At 42.3% G+C, this 21,619-nt stretch overlaps 4 protein-coding genes across 7 annotated transcripts; 2 read left to right on the top strand and 2 right to left on the bottom strand.

The window, feature by feature from the left end:
- Positions 1–351: 351 nt before the first annotated feature.
- Positions 352–2,059, bottom strand: LOC125760473 (mitochondrial dicarboxylate carrier-like). Of its 3 annotated transcripts, none has more exons than XM_049420639.1 (3): positions 1,983–2,059; positions 1,022–1,460; positions 352–966 (listed from the first exon to the last, which is right to left on the bottom strand). In XM_049420639.1, the coding sequence occupies exons 2-3, from the start codon at positions 1,435–1,437 to the stop codon at positions 519–521; spliced, it is 864 nt and encodes a 287-aa protein (XP_049276596.1). In that variant the 5' UTR covers positions 1,438–1,460; positions 1,983–2,059; the 3' UTR covers positions 352–518. The 3 variants fall into 3 exon arrangements, with proteins under 3 accessions (XP_049276596.1, XP_049276594.1, XP_049276595.1); XM_049420637.1 differs by having other exon boundaries at positions 1,894–2,008; XM_049420638.1 differs by lacking the exon at positions 1,983–2,059 and adding an exon at positions 1,894–1,980 and having other exon boundaries at positions 1,022–1,487.
- On the top strand, positions 1,811–20,568 carry LOC125760474 (lipase 1-like). The gene is made up of 3 exons (XM_049420640.1): positions 1,811–2,009; positions 19,054–19,764; positions 19,842–20,568. Exons 2-3 carry the CDS (start codon positions 19,282–19,284, stop codon positions 20,220–20,222), a joined length of 864 nt encoding a protein of 287 aa, XP_049276597.1. The 5' UTR covers positions 1,811–2,009; positions 19,054–19,281; the 3' UTR covers positions 20,223–20,568.
- Positions 2,134–5,005, bottom strand: LOC125760472 (mitochondrial dicarboxylate carrier-like). 2 transcript variants are annotated; one of them, XM_049420635.1, is made up of 3 exons: positions 4,838–5,005; positions 2,979–3,398; positions 2,134–2,912 (listed from the first exon to the last, which is right to left on the bottom strand). In XM_049420635.1, the coding sequence occupies exons 2-3, from the start codon at positions 3,389–3,391 to the stop codon at positions 2,450–2,452; spliced, it is 876 nt and encodes a 291-aa protein (XP_049276592.1). In that variant the 5' UTR covers positions 3,392–3,398; positions 4,838–5,005; the 3' UTR covers positions 2,134–2,449. The 2 variants fall into 2 exon arrangements, with proteins under 2 accessions (XP_049276592.1, XP_049276591.1); XM_049420634.1 differs by lacking the exon at positions 4,838–5,005 and adding an exon at positions 3,766–4,031.
- Positions 4,210–10,664, top strand: LOC125760475 (uncharacterized). Its single transcript, XM_049420641.1, has 2 exons — positions 4,210–4,551; positions 9,821–10,664. The coding sequence occupies exon 2, from the start codon at positions 9,873–9,875 to the stop codon at positions 10,629–10,631; it is 759 nt and encodes a 252-aa protein (XP_049276598.1). The 5' UTR covers positions 4,210–4,551; positions 9,821–9,872; the 3' UTR covers positions 10,632–10,664.
- Positions 20,569–21,619: the final 1,051 nt, after the last annotated feature.

Raw genomic sequence — 21,619 nt, 5'->3', positions numbered from 1 at the left:
GTACAAGTGTGGGTGTATGTTCATTTAACCATACCGTATTGGCTAAATATACATTTAGTGCAACATAAATCGCATTGCAATTAAAATCTTTTAAGTATTCAAGCTTATTTCATAAATATGTGTTATTAACGATAAAATATGTATTTCACGTTCTTTCTTTGTTTGTTTTTCTTTCAATTTACTTTAAATTTAGACATTTTTGCTTTAAACAATGAATTTCAGTCGAATAAAATGTAAACAACCCAAATTACGCCTAAAACAATAAAAACATAAATTAAAATTAAAATGTAAATATTCGGATCGATTTTACAGATATTACGCTAAAAGAAAGCACGATTAAAACAAACACCATAAAAAACAAATTTGGTATTTTTATTTATCAAAAACTATACTATATGTTTCGAAATCAGTCATACTTTTACTATGAGAAACTAATCACATTTTCCTACTAAAGTCTACGTTTTAATTGCAAGCCCCCTAGCCAAGCTTCGGATTCAATGAGATTATTATGAACTGGATTAGTGTAACTTTAACACACCGAAATTAATTCGCAGCTGCTCTAAAAATATGAACGTCAGCACAGTGTGGGGCCCAAGCCGGATGAACCGGGGAACAAAGCCTTTGAAAAATCCAACCGGTCCCAGTCTGCTGATGTGTCGCAAAATTGCACCAATGCTATTAAACTCACCCGGTTTCGCATTCATCATGACCGTTTTAACGACATCGATCGGTTGGGTCATCGTGGTCGCAATACCACCGGCAATAACCGAGGCAAGGAAATGCGTACCGATATTATCGGTAAAGTATCCCGTTTCGAAGAGCGTAAACTTTGCCTGATCGTAGAACGTAAGTTGCCCGATCGTCATAAACACCGACCGGGCGGTGGCCGAACTAGCGCCAGCAAACAATCGTCGGAATCCTTCCTCGCGCCACACACGAATGATGCCATCGATCGCATTTTTGTAGCTGAAACGAATCACAACAATTAGTGAGTGCGTTGCGCATTGCGAGCTTGACATACTTTCTGCGCTTTTCTGGAGGAAGTTTCACATCGTTCTGCATACGCACGTTGATAAGATCCGCCGGCGAACCTACGAACCCGCCCACTGTACCACCGATTGCGGCCATTACAATACGACCAAAAAAACCACTATCTTTGCCATACTCTGATTGTTTGCCGATTTCGTAAATCGCAAAACGCGTCGTCGAATACGTTAGTTGCCGTAATACTGCCGCAGAAACGCCACTGTACAGTGCCGTAATTCCATCGTCTCGAATAATTTCGCGCGATAGCTGAAGCATCGACACATTGTTACGGATGTCCGTTTGGTAGAGCACCTTCAACAGGTCTAGCGGATGTGTACAGTATGCTGCTCCAGCGCTTGCCAAACCTCCGAAGTACCAGCGTGAAGTTTTTTCCGCCTTTTTTGATGCCATCTGGTCGCGTGTGTACTAAAGATCTGCAACGAACGTAAGAATATGGTGCACTGCACTAACTGATATTTTAAATGTGATCCAGTGCTTCCTCACTAGCGCCATCTGTACGGTTAGCGATTGTACCGAACAGTCGGTACAAGTCAAAAATCGATCAAACTACTGAACTGTGGATCAATTTTTTTCAGAAAAATAAACATCAAAAAGCATAATATTCTAAACCAAAAAGATCTTTAACATGTGAACATGTTAATATTCTAATATTCTATTAAAACATGAATGAAAAACGAATAAATGGGCGAAATAACAATGGAAATTCAAACTTTTCACCTTCAAATTTTACAACTTTTCCCACAGTGCAAATTTTGACAGCGAGCCGAAAACATCTGATCAAATGTCAATATCGTTTTGTTATCGCACCAAATTTATCCATCTTTGCACTACGCGTGTGTTGTTTACCTCGCTTCGAACGGCCGAATCTGTACCATCAACCTGTGCACTGTTGCTTCAACTTAGCGGCAAGTGGAACGATACGCCTTTACACTTACTTTTTCACTGAAGAAGCTGCTCACAAGGTACGAACAACGTGCACCGCATTCACCGATGTCAAACTATCTTTATCTTAAGACTGACGTAAACAATGGTTAGGTAAACACTTGATGCGTTCCGCACACATAAACACAACCAGAACGAGGCGGCTAACAGTGATAAATATTTATTGCGCTGCTTTATTTATCTCACTAAAGCTATCCCATTACGTTTCGCATCACTTTGTGAGTGGGTAACACGATTGCTAAATTCTAGTTTTTTGCAAATTAAAAGAAAACTAAACAAAATACCCATAACAAGTTGCGATACCGTCCATTTTGCGGTAACGCATTCGACCTATGTCGATCTATACGTTGAGTGTGACTCCTTGTTCGTTAGTGGAATGTGTCAAAATTGCTCTAAAAGCTCACGGTAACCCGTAACCAGGTATCTGTTAGTGGATAGCAGGAGTGTGTTGTTTCGATACTTAGTTGGATGCTTTCGTCTCTGGCTTCAGGTAGCCAAAGTTCATGCGCAGTTGTTCCAGGAAGACGAATGTAAGGATAGTGTGCGGCCCCAAACGCACAAAGGCCGGAACATATCCCTTGAAGAATCCAAGTGGACCGAGCCGTGCTGTGAACCGTACAATATCCCAGATGCCGTTGAATTCACCCGGCTTTGCGTTCATGGCGCGTGTTTTTAGCACATCGAGCGGTTGTGTCAGCGTGGTAGCAATCGCACCCGCCGTTAGTGATGACAAAAAGTGAGTGGTGAGATTATCGCCAAAATGGCCAGATTTTAGCAACAAATCCTTCACCAAATCGTAGAACGAAAGCTGACCGATGGTCATGAACACGGCACGGGACGTTGCAGTGGATGCTCCCGAGAAGAGCCTAGCGAAACCCTCTTCACGATACACGCGGAACAAACCGTCGACGGCGTTCTTGTAGCTAAAATGAAAGCAAAGCAAAATGTTATTTTAAAACCAGTGCACACACTTTTTGTGTAACGCTTACTTTCGTCGTTGCTCGAGCGGCAGCTTAATATCGTTTTGCATACGAACGTTCACCATGTCGGCAGGTGTACCGATGAAACCGCCAGCAGCTCCGGCAGCTCCAGCGAGTGCGGCCTTGCCCAAAAATCCGGAATCGTTGCCCATCGCTTGCTTGCCAACTTCGTAAATACCGAATCGTGTCGTTGAGTATGTCAGCTGACGCAATAGCGACGCCGAAAGGCCATTGTACAGTGCGAGAACGCCCTGTGTGCGGATCACCTTGCCCGTGAGCTGAAGCAGAGAAATTTTTCCCTCTTGCTGCGTTTGCAGCGTGACCTTCAGCAGGTCCAGCGGGTGGGTACAGCATGCCGCACCAGCACTAGCCAATCCACCAAAGTACCAGTACGAAAGGCGCTTCTTCTTGTCGTCGGACATTCTGTGGCTAAAAATAGAAGAAAGTAGCATATCGGTTAGTGTGTCACATTTTCATGTCTATTGGTAGGATCAGCTGCTGATCGGGTAACAACCGAAACCAGCTGATATCTTATTGTGTCACTATCTGCGAAGAGGAGAATGTAAACAAAGTGCACAAAACACCCTAGACGAAGGTTAAGCTAAAGGTGCGCCCCCTTCGATACAACAAAGTTGCCCTTCCCGGCCGTTCATGAACACGGTCATAAGACGACGGATGCGACAGCAGATTGTCCCAAGAGCGTACAAGTGGTGACGTTATATTTAGATAAAACCACGCCGAATTTGTTTGAGGAAGATAATGGGATGCAACAGCAACGAATGCAGATTAGACTTACCCGGTAGCTTGTGGAGGGCAGGTGCTTGTGTGAAAGGGAAGGTATAAGGCCAAAAATACGACAACGACGACGACCACGAACGGCGACGACGATGGCGACAAGCGACGGCAACGACGGTGACGAGCACTTGACTTTTTTTTTGCTCTCGATGAATGACCGAAAGGAACGTGACGTAATTGTCAAAGCGACCCAGCTAACAAATTTCAAACATACCGTCATTAGGGAGTTTTCTACTGGCGCATTGATAAGAACTAAACAGGTATTCTTTTTAACTATTTATGTATTATTCGCGAACAGAATATTAGCTGCGATTGTTTCGCGGATTCTCAAAGTTGTTTTGAACTATTTGAGACTATTTTTCGGCTAGCGGCAATATCTTCTTTGAAGAAAATATCGATCAGTTTACAAAATTTGCGAAAGAATAACATTTGATTATGTTTCAATAAATTGAATTGCATAAAATTACGCAAAAACGTGTGCCACATTGCGTAAACATGTACTAAAACTAAAATAAAACGGTCAATTCAAAACATTCGATTAAAAACCACATTCAAGATGGCGGATAGAAAATGCACTATATACCAGCCCGGTATTAAAATGATTCCGTTGCAACTGGAATGTCAAATTACACATCAAAACAAACATGCTGGTGTAAAAAAAACACGAGCAAAAATTCAAAACAACACACAAGTGTAGGCGCGCGCGCGCGTTTCCTTTTCGAAATATTTGTGATCGTTTTGATGTTAAATATTCATTTAGCTAGCACTTGATAATTTGACCTTTTAGGTAAGTGGACACTGTTAATCGCTCAATAAACGCTGGGCTACACATTGAACCGGCGGTCGCTACGGTACGGATTTGTTTGTGTTTCACATTAGCATCAGCTGTTGCTGCCGCTGTTACTAGGAGAGTTACCTTGAGAACAGACGGAAACAAGTTCAAGGGTTTGTTTTTATTACCGGTTACCGATACAATTTGTTGCAAAGTAAAATCACACACCCCACACGAGCTTAAGTTATTCACTAAAATTACACTTTTTTTTCTTCAAATGTTGCGCGAAACCTTTACTCACCGATCTGAGGAGAAGTGGTCTTTGCAAGATGTTCCGAATGTGAAGGAAGCTACTTCCGATTGGGTGTGATTGCACCAGACGCACCACCCACTCGGCACGACTCACGGCGATGAAGTGAGAATTTATCAGCCCGGTTGCCGTTTAGCTAAATTTATCATCACTTGGCGATTTCTGTCAGCGACAATATGTTGGAATGGACCGGTTTTTTTTTTTCTTCCTTTCCCTTCACTGACGCACATCCCAGACAAATAATGGGTGATGGGTGATGGGTGATGTTGTATTCGCACATACGCTTAGTCTGTTTCCATATGGAGTGTTACAATTTTCCGTTTTGGGCAATGTTTTTTTTTTTGCCCCATTACGCACCATCGGTTCTCGTTACATATCCGCTTTAAGGCGAGAGTATTCTACGGCTGCACGCGGGGCTCTTCATATTCATATCTTTGATTGATGATAGATTATGGCTACGGTATGATAGCAGTTGGTTCAAGAGTATCATCATCATTTTAACCGGCTTTTGAAAGGAAAAAAGAAACACAAACGATAGACAGCCTAGCCAATAACGACCGATGCCCTCGCGCCGGTAAAATATGATACTGTCAACAACAAGGATTTAATCTTCATTAGAAAATATTACATAGCTATCAGTACCTAGAGTGCTAACGCTCAACTCTAGACAGTAGTTTACTTTTTTTTCCTTTCCTCAACCTGCTGCAAAGATAACGTCAATCGGGCGGAATATTTGGCGCGTCTCGTGAGAGGTAGAAACGGCGTGGTACATTAGCAGTGACGCAAATATTTTCCGGCTTTGAACCAAGCTTCCACTAACGTGTCCCAGCTGAGCTAGCCGGGCGAGAAAAGGTGATAAGAAGTTAAAGTATTTTCTTGAACATCTAAGAACATGAAAATGGTTCTCAGAGATTTCGGGAGATTTGTAAAGCATTTGATGAAAGGAGATACGAAGGCACGATCAATCGGATCCAAATCTTACGTTTGTTTGCAAACTACATCATCCACATTGTTGGAAACAATTCTGCTCTGATAGATGAAGAAGTCCTTAAATGTTCATTGTAACCTGTGTTTTTGTTTTTTCCTCTTCTTTTTTGTTTTATCTATTTCTAGTGTAAGCTAGTACATAAGTTTACTTATCTTTATTTTTCTTTTTAAAATCGATTGTAGAATTGAAATTTAATTTAAATTTTACAACAAAAAATATTTGGCATTAAAGAGACTCAGAATTACTTTTCCCAATTCTCAATCCGGAGCTGGAGTCAGTACAAAATATCTATTATATTATACTACAAGACAACTGTATTGATGAGCTCATGATAGAAGTGTTGGAAGCTGAGAGCCCATTAAGATGGAAATTGAAAATTATTTTAAAATTAAAATAAAAGGTTTAAAAAATCCAAGTACTAGACCGTCCCCGGATACCAGCTTAAAAAAAAATTTATTCCACATGGTATAAGAGTGTAGTTATAGGAAAGAAACAAGAAATTTATATGATAATTTCCCTTTCTTCACTCTTCTTAGCTCAACGACCTCTAACGTCATGCCATTTCTGGGTTACTAAAAATATTTTTCTCATGTAGCCGGATAGTCAGCCCATGCTACTAGGGGACAGTCCGGATGGGATTTGAAGCCCGGTCCTGTCTTATCACCGGCGCCGTTTATTACATACGACCGTTTTCCCCTTACACTATTCTTATCCTTTTTAGCTGATTTAGTGTCTTTTGTTTTACTTCTTTTTAATCTGTTTTGAAAAGAGACATTTGATTACAAACTCCATTTTCCAATAACACCAAATATATGTAGTTATGGAAAATGGTCGCTTTGTATGTCACATAGTACCGAGTTGTGTTAAAAATTGTATATTCCACCTTGAAGTATAACTACTTTTATTGCCCCTTGCCTTCCCTTATTAAAGACACATCAATACGATTGATTTGATAAAATGAAAGCTACGCTGAGAACACAATCTAGCACCAAAAGTTTAAAGGTTTGACTAAACCAAAGAAGCAAACAAACAAATCCTGCACCTTCAAAGGCTATCGATGTAAACGAACCGATATCCTCAAACGGCAACGAAATCGTTTGGTTGCCCCTTTCCACCCCTTCTCTTTTGCCCCATTCCCCAGAACAAAGTGCATTCCAATGAAGCGAAAAATTAAACAATTTGAACTGTTGAAGGGCTTGGGAAGCAAACAGCGTATCGCTCGAAAAAAGGAGAATATCATCATCCTTTCAAACCCCGTTATTCGTCTTATACCTTTTTTGTTTTCTTCGTTCCCCCCATTTCTTCTTCCACGACTGCCCTTGGCACTCTGGGAGGAGTTTTGGAAGATAAAGCTTTACTTTTTCGTTTCATTTAAGGACAAACCAGCTGGCAACAAATACCTTCTTGCTATCTTTGCTAACGGGTGCAATTTCTTCACCGCTCTCCATTCTAGTGCCCCCGTTCTGGTGAGTTTCGACAGACAGCTAGCTTCGCCAAAATGTTTCATTCTTGCCCAAGGAAGGAGAACCATATTATCGACTCGTTAAGAACAAAAGAAAAAGCAAACTACCGCCATGGAAAAGTTTATCACCACGTGTGTGGTTAAAGATTTACAAACCCCCATCCAGCCCCGTGAGACGATCGGGTAGGATGAGGATGGGAATTGTTTTGGATGTGGGGTGATTTTTTTTTGTTTATTTGCTGAAGAAAAGTAAAGAAAGTGTTTGGTTTGCCTTTCGGTGAAAGTATTCCACTTAATACTTGTAAGGAATTTCCTTGCCCTCCCACCAACCCCGGGAGTAGCTAAATAATTCCTCAACTTTTACCATCCGATACATGCAAACAGAGAGAGGCATTTTAGTGAGATCCACAAAAAGGGTTTGTGGTAGAAACTTCTTTTTTTTTGTTTCTATTCGTAATGAAGCAAACAAGTTTGCTGAATATAAAATAAGCCTTTCAAAGGTATATATTTTTAAATATGGTGGTAAATATTAAATTAGGAAACTTTTTTACTTTACACCATGGATCAGCTGTGAGGTGGCATGATGATATTGGCCGTTAATATCTTACGATCAATAAACACGCACACCAGGTATCAGCTTATCTCTTCTATACTCTGTTTAGCTTTGCGACCGAAGTACGAAAGTTAAGGAGGCTTTTTGTCTCTCCCCTGTAATCAACTAGACAAACCAACGAAAACAAAAAAACGAACAAACATACCGCAAATCGGTAAACTGCACCGGAAAAATGTACTCGACAGCATGTGAAACGATTCATCTGCCACGGTTCCCTGTCTCATTAGGACGCTTATGAGTGCGTGAAAATATTTCGATAAGACACATTCATTCTCCCATCCTCGGTCGGTATCCGGTCGGGTGTGATCGATTTGCATCATAATACTGTGTGCAGCTAAATTACGAGTTCGTAACTAAACGGAAATATTGATATGCGCATATTGCGTTCTTAAAATATCTGCCGCGCGAGGAAATTCCGGAAGAAAAAAACAATTCCTCCTCATACACGTGAAAAAGTACCCCCCCAAAAAGCGTGTAAATCATCATCAGGAGGTCCCCTGGACCCGATACCGTAATTACCCACGCCAGGGGGTTTTGTATCGATCACACAATGTGCGCAAAAAATGGCACCATTGTGCATTAAATAAAATGTGTAGAATGCGGTGCAAACCTTATCTGTCCTTACTATTTACGATATTACGCTGCTTGGTTTATAGAAGAATTCACATAGACCCACAGATGCTAGTTCTGGAAGGGAGAATGAAGGACACACGGCTAGCTGTTAGCTGACATTCGTACGGATTTAGCGTCATCGATCCGAAACGAAATGTGAGCAGGAAAATAAATTGAATTTTACATCCTATCTTTTCCCTTTTTTTCTTTTTTCTTTATCGACATCCCATCCTGGAAGTTCGATCGGTGTTTGTCATGTGAGACCTTATCCTTCCTTGTTCTACTACACATATTAAGTGTGTTGCAAATTGATCGTTACTTCAAAATCCGTTTCTCAAAGTATCAGAATCAAAAGAAGATAAAGAAAAAACATATATTGCACAAACTATTTACTATCTGTCGGTTAACAAAACGCCCTATCTAAGTTCCAATGTCAACTGTAACGTTGTAGTGTGTCCTCCCATAAGCTGCGTACTTTCTGCTATTTTCCTTTTTATGGTAAGACACCGACCATGACCGATAACGGTTAAAGAAACAAAAAAAAAAGAAGCAGATGAAAAATGTGTGACAACATTCCCGTAAAAATAGAACATCGGGAATTTGCCCTCCCTTAAATGGGGCGGGCAGGACCACATCTTTACATAAAACTGTGTGACGACATGCAACAGAAACTGTTGACGAAATAAGGCAGTTAGCGAGAAGAAAACTCAATCAAAGTAAAAGTCCCAATATATTTCAATTTTCTCCGATATATTTTCCAATTTCTTAGCATGTTATGAACAAACGGGACTTTTCCTGTAATGAGAAGCCTGTGGGAAGTACTTAGTAAAGTAGTAATAAGTACAAACTTCATAAAACTGAACGAAACGCTTAACGAACTTGTAAATAAAAATAGCTGCATTTGGCTAAAGTTTTAAAAACAAACTCTTCATAGTATGATACACCGGTAGGCTTGTATTTGCAGCAAATATTAGAATCTTCTCACTTTGTTGTGTGTGTCTGTCTGTGCATAAGCTTGTCGGGACTGAGAATCCTAATGTTGGTTTTTGCTCCCCGTCTGGTAGGGTGGGTCGAAAGTATAACCGTTCGCTTCCATTACTTTCTACCGCTGAAGTCACACAAACGCTGTCTAAAGCTCTCCGTGTGTGGGTTTCCTTTTGGGTGGAAAATTTTCGCTGGTGTGGTTTCGTGCCGTGGATCAAAAGGAAACATTTACCCATTACCATGTGGTTTAGCGCCACCACCAGCGGCACCAGGACACACGGTGGATATTAACACTAATTTATCTTCTTTACCCAGGACCGACGGCTTCAAGCGGATCCGGTTTTTTTTCAACACCAACATCAACGACATGGTATGGGACGTGCTGTCAGTCTGCGGTTGGCCGATTGCCGGCAGCAGAGATGAATCACCACCGGTAGCACCGCGTGTCACACTAATCCAAGAGCGGTCCGGTGTCGATGGTAGCTTTCTGCTGGCAATGCTAATGACGAATCATCTTAAGCGAAGCACGAACAATCACGTACTGCTGGTGGCCGCAAATCATAGTGCCGCACACTACACGGCCGCTTGCCAGAAGCTAACGTTTAACACAGCGTCCGCCGTACAGTCGGGCCATTTGTGTATCGTCGATGCGCTATCGGAACTGTACACCAGCGGTGGTCATTGGAATGATCCCGAACTGTTACACCTTATCGAGGGCCGGTTGTCTTCGGAACCATCCAAAACGAACACACTCGTGCTGGTGGATGATCTTACCTGCTTCATTGCGATGCATCCGACGAACGGTGAAAATGCAGTTATCGATTTCGTAGAGCAACTGCTCAACACGGCCACGCACGACCACTTCGTACTGAAGGTGAATGTTGCCGAATGCTACGAACGGTTCTGCACGTTTCTGCTCGATATGGCCGACGTAAGTGTCACGCTGGAACCGCTCCCGTCCGGTAGTTTCCGTGAGCTGGACGGTATCTTAACGGTGCACCGCAAACAAACCACATCCCAGCTGATGCCCGCCGTTCGCGAACAGTCGAAAGCGTTGCTCTACAAAGTGCACGACCGTATGGTACGTACCTATGTGCACGGTGAGGTTGGAATAAAAAATCTGTAAACAAATAAAAAAGTAAAACCCCACAACACATAACCAATCGTACGAATCGGGTGTTGGCGAAAGGCCAAATGTAATATTTCAAACCGGTAGAAGATACCTTTTGAAATGGTGCAGAAAGAAATTCGCCTTGCTTCAGCTCACCAGCGCTGGGTACCTTTTTACAGTTACAAACGATTTAAAAAAAAAAGAGGGAAGTAAATGTTATCACAAATACGGATTTCAACGGAAGGTTTAAACCTTATCTTCATCTTTCACCATTCCAACGGTTTTCGTGTTCCATTCAGCGAAGGTTTTCCGGTAGCTTAAAGAAAAGGGAAAGGTTTGTGCTGTACGTGATTCATTTCCTGCACAAAGTAAGGATGACAATTTTTGGATCCTGATCCGAAAGCGAGAGAGAAAGAGAATCCCAAGTGAGAGAAAGAGAGAGAGAGAAGAAGAGAAAAAAATCAATTACTAATGTTTGTCCACGTTGGCGCTTGTAGGGGTGGCAAAACTTACATTCCACCGTTGATTGTTTGCGAAACATGACGGTGACAAATTTTGACAAACGGCCGGAAATTTTGTTAAAATTTAATGAAGCTACGAATGGTAAAGAAACACTGTAACTTCCTTTACAACGGCACGCGAAAAGGGTCCGCAATATGCTGAGATGCAGTACGTGACAGAGCGCAGCCGAAACTCTCTGAAGGAGATCGAGGAACAACACACTACCGGAAATGCAATGGAGTAAGTAGCTCAGTGCGAGAGAGATGTGGTAAAAGCCATCCCACAAATTTACCAATATTTTATGTTTTAATTACAGAAAGTTGTTTACAAGTGAATTCTTTTTTTTCCGGTTGGAATTTAGCAGCTCAAACGTGTCAAACGGGTAGTACCGTACTATATTACCGGTTAGGCTAGGCAATTTCGGGTTTCCAACCTACTTCAAAATGTTGCCCCAGGTTCAAAAGTAAAGGAAGAACCCGCCACACATGAGCGGTATGAAAACCCAAATATGTCACGAGATAACGTTTCATTACGGATGTTTCCGTGGTGCCTACACGGTTCCCACCGTACCATGGGAAGTTGTGTAATGGTTTCTGTTTACCTAGTAGATCGCAATTCACCGACCCCGGATGGGTAGCAAAAATGGTTGCCACCATCGTAAAGAAACCTAGCCACATCACCTTAGAACATAACGTTTCCTTCTATTTTCTTTTACGGCCATATTTCATGGTGCCGGTTTGGTGTCCCTTTTGCCGGGTTTTTTTTCTGCTTCTTTTGGTGTTACTTGCCCTACTGTCATTTTCGTCAACCCTCACTGGGAAAGTGATCGTATGTAAGCGGTTGGAAAATCGTTTCTAGCGGGAAAATGTTTTTCTTTTTTTTCTAGTGTGAGTGCCTACTGACTTACGACTTGCGACCATTATTCATTCACATCCATGTTTCCCGGGTTCCCGCTTGCGAATACATTTGATGCACTACGCCCTATTAGAAGCGTGCGTCCATATTCCGTACACAAACGCACAAAGCACAGACCATACGAATGGGATGAAATTTGCGAATTTATTTATTGCTTGCAATTGAACGTATGCATTGGACAGGTTTCGTTAATGAGCGTATCGTACCGTTTTTGGTGGCAAGTGACCTTTTGTTTTTACGAGTATTCTTATGTTGAGCACGTGTCAAATGGAGTTTCGTGGTTGTCCTCCGCACACAAATGGTGGTTTTTCTACTTCCTAATCCGAAATTTGTTTTCGCAAAACGATCGAACATACCCGATCTCGTTGAATAGTTTTACGTTCATTCTGGTTATTACTATCCCTTCTAGTCCCAGCACGCGCGTGCCCCAAGTCAATTTGTTTTTAATCAATGAACCCATTGCAATTATCTTTTATTTCTACCATGAATGAAGAGTACCTTTTTGCCAACTTTATGTTTTACTAAATTCAATCATATCCGCATTGTGGCAAGCTGCCGTTGGTTCAACATTTTGAATCCTTTTTAGATATGGTAAATACCATAAAATCAAAATCTTCCATACTTTATTTAAAGCTCGACAAACCTATCCGAACACCCGCGCACAGCAACCACAACCTAGGCCATTTATCCTAGGCATCCGGCCCGTAAATGGTATCACGATCGTAAATCGCACTACTAGTCCATTAAATCCCAATACGAAACGGGCCAGAATCGGGCTAGCTTTAACCTAATCCGTGTGGCCTGGATTTCACCCAACGGGCAACGGGCATGGTTTACCACCGGGTGGGCAGAATCCAAATACCAGGATCCTTGGCGTGGAACGTAAATAATCATTCAGCAATGCTTTACGCACCGTTTTACGATGCACTAATTCCGTCACGCTTTTCCACGCCGATCGATTTTCTCTTACAGATCGAGATATGGGACAGCCGTTGCGTCGTAATCATTCGAGTCTTTTCGTCAGTGACAGAGAACCAATTTGTGTCATCTTACTTTCATGCTGCGAGTAGATATTGATTGCCAGCCACTGTGTATGAACGGAACGACCAGCGAAGAAGGTGATGCTACATTTTAGCCAACAGAAAAAAAGGAATAATATAAAAAACGTTAAATCTTTTTTCCTTTTTTTTTGTTTTTCCTTCCCAGTTCGTGATATTTCGATTATTTGACTCGGTTGATTTGTCCACACGGGAGACGTAACATTTGGCATTCGGCCGGAACGACAAAAAGCGACAGAAAGTGGTTCGATTATTTACTTTTTTGTAGCCTCTTGTGGTTTAGGGAATCACACCGATGTTTGCTCTCTCGTTCGATGTTTGCCAGCCGTTCCTCTCTGTACCTGCTCGGTATCCGTTGGCACATCCTTGTGTTTTAGCAGACAAGATTAGTGAGCCACTCGACTTGGAAGTTTCGTGGAATTTTATGTTACGCGCGCGCGGCACGCTCACATGTCTTTTTAGCTGCCGATTTGCCGATTCCATTCGTGGGAAAAAATAGGATATTTCATTCCGTGCGCTACCACGAAGCCACGCTACGGTAATTTAATCAGAAAAGCGGATATTTCCTTTCAATCGTTTCGCAGGAAAATTTACAAATTCCAACAGGCATGCGGTAGAAATATCGGCTTGAGTTCGGGTTTTGCGTGTATGATTTTAAGGGTGAAAAACAATTTCGACAAAGTGATAACATGAGAAATCGTTTTCCGCACGGTAATCGGTATTCTCAATCCGTACATGTGCAAACATTCAATTGTTTGCCGATGAAGTGTTTCAGGTCTGATTGTGTCCTCACGCTTCCTAACAAGTCAATTTCTGTTTTTTTTTTAACAGCCATTAAGCTGTTAAGTCACCTGAGCTGCTATTATAGTTTTTGGGCAAACATGTACGAAAGAATAAAAAGCTACATCATTCCTCATCTTCCGATTGTTGGTAAGTGTACCGGGTATCGGTAGCAAAAACATTTCTATCATCCAATCATCCAAATCATTCACCATTTTTTTGCTGCTTACCTTTTTAGCCGTAGAATCATTTATCAATGCGAATGTCATAACACAAAAACGCATATTAACAACAATGATTAATGATATCGGCTGCTTGCTGCTTCATAATGTATTTTGAGATTTGTTTATTTTTGTGTGGCCCACAAGCCCACATTTGAAGCCTTTAACTTGCGGGATGGAAAAAAACCCAAAACGAGTGTATTTGAAGTTTTTGCTACCCTGATCTTTATTTAGCAGAGAGGTTCGGCAGGAAAGGCAAATTACAGCAAATTTACGTCGTGCCAATCAAATTGAATTGTTAGTTATTATGTTAGCAAAACATTGCTTGTTCATCGGATCGGAACCACTCGATCGATCAGCACATAGGTACAATAACACGCAATCAGTTCGGTCCGTGGAAGTGGAAGTGTGGCTTTTGCAGACGGTAGCTTTCGGTGAACAATGTAATATATGTATGTGGCGTCTCCATTGATGCGTTGTTCAAGGTTTCATCGGATCGGATGGGCAAATTCATCCACCCAACCAATCTCAAACTCCCACCATGCGTGGGTGTGTGTGTGTGTGTGCGCGATATTTGTTAGTTTCTTAAAGCGGTTCCGATTTGTTAGCCGACTTGCAAACCGGATGTTGCACGCTGATAAGAGGGAACACAGCCCAGAGTAGTGAAAGGGTAAAGTTGGATGAGTTTACAGGAAACCGTAAGATTGATATAGTCTAGAAAAACGTCAACCAACCCACCTCGGGGGCATTTGTCCGTTCCCCGTTTTTTCGACGATCCCTTGTTTGATGACGGTCTTTCTCGGCCGTCCGGTTAAGCTGACGTAACATGCAATCAATATTGTCGTCTCTGGCGAAAGCTTTTCCGTCGGTTCATCATCATCTTTTTTTTTTTTGTTTTAGCACTGCGAGGATGTTGTGCGTGTGTGTTTGATTGTGTTTCGGTTTTTATTTTGTCTCTAAGTTAGAAATTTGCAACGAACACCACCAGGGAAATTGGCAGACCCAAAAACAGGATCGTCCGGACAAGTGTTTCCCGCTTCGTAAATCGATACAAAACCCCATGCCCAATACTTCCTTCAGGGCTAACAATGACGAGCAATCTTGATCCTTTTTCCGAGTGTCGAGACGAGACACTGAGAAGATTGAGTAGAATGACATGAGTAAAAAAAACAACATACACACAAACATAGAAAATACGACCGTTTATTCTTGTCCCACGAGGAAAAAATGGACTCGTAGGTGGGTGGATTTTTTTTTTTTTACTCGCCCCTTCATACTATTTATGATTCAGTGTAGAGGCCTTCAGGAACAGGCGTGTTTACTTGGTAACGAAGGATAGTATGGAGTTAAACGATCGGGGAGAGGAAGTAAAGATAAGAGCCTGGCAAAAATCAGTCGCCGAAACGAATCAACCTCAACGGTGAATGAAGCAAATGCAAACAAACAAATTTACTGCCATGAAGAAGCAATCAGCCTGTTTCGTTTACGTTTTATTATTCTAATATTTTCCTATCCATCACAAAGCACTTCTTGCCCTAGGCGTTCTTTAAGGTTTAACAATAGAAAGGGGCATGAACTAACTAACGAAATATAAATGGTTGATATTTTATGGGTACCTTTGCTATCTTTTTGGAGACAAATTGTTGTTTTAAGACCATTGAATCGGAATCAATCTACTGAGCGAATGAAACACTAAGACTCGCTAGTGCAGACATTGCATACATGCGGCCCGTGAAGGAAAAGTGAAAACTGCGACAAACGTGTCTAAATGAAGCTTTAAATTATGTGACGTTCGAAAATTTTATAACAGTCTACATTTTGTAGAGCAAATACACACAAAACAAATCAACACGAAATATGTATCAGGAAATACCTCACAAAATAACGGACAATTCGAACTGACTATTGAAGACTGCAGTGTTGAATAAAGATATTTCAGTTTCAATTAGATCTTCAAGCGATTGACCTCGCTATTAGCATCCTGTGCCTTGAAAGCCCGAATAACCATTGAGAAAGGCGTTAGCAGGTCACGATACTTTGCACTGAAAAGCGCAAGCATTGAGTAGATTTCGTTTTTTTTTATTTAAACTTGATAATATTTGCCCATGCCACAGACTCGCTCCCCTTGAGAATTCGTCGAAAGCTATCAAGCTGGATTTGTTGGAGACCAATCTTTACTCAACGGCAGATCCTACAGTAGTGCCGAGAGCACCAGATCCCTACGCAGCACCTGTTCATTGACTTCAAAGCAGCCTACGACACAATAGGTCGGACCAAACTATGGCACACCATACAGCAGTACTGATTCCCAGGGAAGCTGGTACGGCTGTTAAAGGCCATTATGGATGGGGTGCAGTGCAAAGTCAGAGTATCGAACATGCTGTCAAAATAGTTCGGGTTCAGGGGCAATGGGACGGACTCTCCTGTTTGCTGTTTAACGTCGCTTTGGAAGGTGTTATGCGAAGCGCGGGCTTCAACATCCGGGGCACGATTTTCACCCGTTCTCTCCAATTTCTCGCCTTCGCGGATGACATCGACATCAACGGATGGACATCTGCGGCGCGTACACGTGACTGAAACGCAAAGCCGACAGAATTGGATTGAGGATCAATGCGACAAAGACAAAGTACCTGCTTGCCGGAGGCTCTGGCCGTGATAGAGCCCGACTCGGGAGCAGAGTATCAGTTGATGCCGACGATCTCGAGGTGGTAGAGGAGTTCTGCTACCTTGGTACGATCGTGACTTCGGACAACAACATGAGCAACGAAATCCGAAGGCGTGGAAATCGGAAAAGGAAATCGTGCCTCCTACGGGCTCCACAAACTCCTGCGATCCAGAAGACTCCAGCAACACAAGAAATGCACGATATATCGCAAACTGATACGTCCGATAGTCCTCTACGGGTCCTGAACTATACTAATGGAGGACGCCAATGGAGGACGTAGGTACTAAGAACTATCTTTGGCGGTGTGTGCGAGCAGGGCGTGTAGAGAAGAAGAATGAACTACGAGCTAGCTGAGCTGTTTGGCGATGCAGATATGCCCCACCAGGAAGGTGCTTGTCAGGTCGACGTTGGCGACCTGGCTATGTCTTCGCGACGTGCTCGACCATCAGCAGCCCAAGAAAGAGAGAAAGACAATGATAAGTATTAAAATGTTTTCATTACGTCTTTCTGGAGGCTGATGAGATTTCAGTCAGATAGAATACTCAGGCGGATACAGTTTACAATATTTCTAACGTTAAGAGCAGGATGATGTGCTTAGAACACAGATATTTTCGTTGTTCGATAACTCAACGCTTCTAATCCCCATCGGACAAAGTGCCAATGTGGAAGTGATGCTGAAACCTATGTTCAACGTATGCAAGAAGTGCGTCGGTGATGTTTGAAAACCTGTTCGAGTCGAATTCAGAATCGATTGATATGGGGAGTTTCGGTGCCATCCTGTTTACCTTGAATGTGGTGCGTACACCACATAGTGACGCTACCACTGCATTCGTCTGGCAGCTGAAGAAAGTATAACCAGCGAGGCAAACTTATGCGCGATTAGTATGCGTCTGTGCTACAATGACCGTGGTTCGTTACGGAAATACAATCCGCGTCTGCCCTGTGAGGTGGAGTACGTTCTTTGCGAGTAGTCCCAGCACTAACGGACGATGGTTTTGGGTGTTATGTGTAATGGTTCTCCCGTTGGTGGCGAGTACGCGTGTTACTACCGGTGGATACGAGAGTGTTTTTGCGATCGACGAAGAAGACGGAATGTTGGAGACGGTGAGATTACAGCGTAATACATATGTAGCTATAGAGCCGTCTAGTCTTTAAAAAGTTGTGTGTAACAAGAAATCATATTGATTAACCATAAATATATCTAAAACAGTGATGGAATTATCGAAAAAGCTTCAGCGTTGAGTATATGTATATTGCAGTGGTACAATATAATGCATAAAAATAATCTGATACTATAATTGTAACACACATACATATATTTTTTCCGACCAGAACTCGTGCACAGTGTTAATACTGTTATTCTAAAAACTGATCAAAAATTGAGCGGATTTACGAATTGAAGTAGGAACGTAGAAACCATTAATGGATTTGTTGGCACGTTTAGCATGCGTTTCGCGTGCCTGTCGTTTGTTATGATCATCGGATATCACTTGATCTATAAACTGATCAATCCGTAGATCATCACCGGCAGACGGTGTTGCTATTGGACGCCAGGTGGCGCTTCATGCGTCGGTAATAGATAAGGATTATATTGGGACAATGGTATCATTTTAGAGGAAAATATTTGGCTGAAGGTTTGGGTCACGAAATCGAAGAAATGGATACGAAATCGGTGACGCTGGGCACGTGCAGTAACGAGACGGTAAATCATCGGCCTGCCAAGCAAACCCGAGAAAAATAAAATATTTATTTACTACACAATTGTCTGTAAATAATGAAGTTACAGTTGCTATGAGACTTTTGCTTTCAAATTGAACAATAAAATGTGTGGCAAAAGTGGAATGTTTTCTTATTCTTAAACGTGGGCACTTTAACTAGAGAAGAATCGAAAATGGTTGTAGCATTAACGTTTTCTCTGTAAACCTCAGTAAACTGTATAATACCACTGACATTGAGTTTATGTATTTATACATGTAACAAAGTTCAATTGTTCAATTTACAGTCAAACATTTTTTCATTAGTTCAATTCATTCATTTTGAAACAATATTGTAAGTCGCGTGGCCTCATGCTTAAAGGTTCGGTTTAATACATCGAAGATCGTGTATCGAACATCGTGCATCATGTTGGGCAAATAACCCTTCTTTTATTTACACTTTATAAGCACAGAAGAACACATTTGATTTTTCTTGGCTTTACTCATTTGTATAGCCCAATATTCAATTCTGCGTAAAATACGATAGATTTAGAGAATTTGTAACCTGTTGTTATTAAAGCTCGTTCTGTTTCTTCTTAATAGTCTGAACTGATCTATAAATATGGATACCCAATCGAACGACACGAAGTTATCACCGACGACGGATACGTGCTGGCGTTAACGAGAATTCCTCCCAAGGATAAACCAACCAATCAATCGCTTCCGAAACTTCTGGTGCACGGAGTGTTTGCTAGTTCTGCCGATTTTCTTATCATCGGACCTAACAATAGTCTCGCCTATCTGTTGGCTGATCAGGGCCATGATGTATGGATGGCGGATCTGCGCGGCAATCGATACTCTCGTCGACACACCACCCTATCACCTGACTCGCGTGCGTACTGGGACTACACCTGGCACGAGATGGGCTACTACGATCTGCCGGCCACGATCGATCACATCTTGCACGTGACCGGTACAAGGCGCCTCCATTACATTGGGTTTTCGCAGGGAACTACTGTGTTCTTCGTGATGGCTTCCAGTCGGCCAGAGTACAATGAAAAAATTAGCCGAATGTACGCTCTATCAGCGGCTGTATATGCGGAGCACATCCGAAGTCCTATCATTCGATGGATCGCAGATAACATTAACGCCATCAAGTATTTTCTAGACACTATGGGACTATGGCAGGTGTTACCCCACAAGAAGGCACAGTACGTACTGCAGAGAACATTCTGTCCAGCACGCAAAGCGCGGAATATTTGTGTTCAACTGTTCGAACTGTTATTTGGACCCAATCCGAATGGAACGGATCCGGTAGGATGGCCAATTTGTTGTACAGTCACTTTGCGCTAGTTCGTATTTGTAACCATTCTTTTGTGTCTATGTTTTAGCTAGCACAGCAGGTGATTGCTGGACATTATCCTTCCGGAGCATCAAGCAAACAGCTGCAACACTTCGGTCAGCTGAACCATTGCGGTTGTTTTCAACAGTTTGACTACGGGCGAAAGGGACTGAATCTTGCGGCCTATGGAAGTGAACATCCACCGAAATACAATTTGTCCGCTGTCACTACACCAGTTGTGATATTTCACAGCCTAAACGATTGGTTAATAGATCCAGCTAATGTTGTACGATTATCGAGTGAGCTACCGAATCTCGTTTCCATGACCGTTGTAGAGGATCCCAACTTCAACCATCTTGATTTTATGATAGCAAAACGTGTTCGTGAGCTTGTGTATGACAAAATTCTGCTCGACCTGAACTTGTTGTAACATCAAAAGTTATGTTGTGAACAAGATTAGCAGCGGGAACGATAACCAAGAAGAATCCAACCCGATAGTATAGAGGCAGCTAGAGTAGAGAAGCGGTTACCATATACGTAAGCCACGTGGAAAAGCGCTGTAAGCACTGGCTCACGGGAAGAAATGAGAAGAAAAGGTTCTTTTTAATTCGAAAGCCAATACGGAAGGTACGAATAAATACTAATCTTTGATTGTACAAAAAATTATAAATAGATACATTTTCGATTTCTGCTAATAATTGTGGTACTCGGCACAGTGCTCGCCTATCAAATTTTATAATTTCATACCGAGCGATTTAAAGTGGTCATTCATTTAGCAATTAAATCGCTTTCATTGAAAGAAAAATTGGTTTAGAATGAGCGATTAATATAACAATAAGTTTGTTCTGTTGTTAGTTTATTTAGCAATACCGCACTGATATGCGTATGGATCCGAAGCTTCTAGAAGGATGATATAGACACTCCATACCATACTCCGACTCAATACGTCCACGGCGTACAGATGGGTAACATATCTCTCCAAATATCTGAGCTTGGGTTTAAGGGAAAACCCAACCCCTTGGGAAGATGGGTTATCCTACACAACCTAAAACAGCTAGGATGCGTAGGCCCTCCGACGAGACAGGGGGTTCGGGAAGAACTTAATACCTATGCCTAATAAATTTTGCTTTCTTCAAGCACATGACCAGTCGTAACACCTTCTTCCAGTACGCACCTCGCTTCAGCTACACCTGGAGATCACCACAGCAGACATATTCCCAGTTGGAACACGTTCTCATCGATGGAAGGCACTTCTCGGACATTATTGACGTACGTACGTACAGGGGAGCAAACGTCGACTCAGACCATTTCCTGATTATGGTTAAGTTACACCAGAAACTGTGCGTAGCCAATAAGCTGCGTCATCATGAATAAGATCAACAGGTGTAAGTGCTACTTCGACAGACATCTGAATGGAGCAGATGCAGGAGAGACCGAACCGGAGGCAGGTAAACAGAGGAGAGCAGTATTACGTCAGCCAGCAGGATGACGAAGTGCCCCCGCCTACTTGGACGAAGTCATCAGTGCCATCAAACAGCTGAAAAACAACAAGTGGCAGCGATGGTCTGGTGCCCAAACTGGCCAAGATGGGCCCGAAGAAATTGGCCGCCATTATGCATCGACAGATCGTAAGGATTTTGGGACCATGAAGAACTACCGGACGAGTGGAAACTGGTTGTCATACACCCAGCGTACAAAAAGGGCGACAGACTGGACTGTGCTAACTTCCGAGCCATCACAGTCCTGAATGCTGCTTATAAGATCCTGTCCCGAACACTCTTCTGCAGATTTACGCCCCTTGTCATTGATTTCATCGGAAACTACCAA

This window comes from Anopheles funestus, chromosome 2RL, assembly GCF_943734845.2.
Source record: "Anopheles funestus chromosome 2RL, idAnoFuneDA-416_04, whole genome shotgun sequence".
In the NCBI taxonomy this organism is placed as follows: Eukaryota; Metazoa; Arthropoda; class Insecta; order Diptera; family Culicidae; genus Anopheles; species Anopheles funestus.
This window is presented reverse-complemented; position numbering and strand designations above follow the sequence as displayed.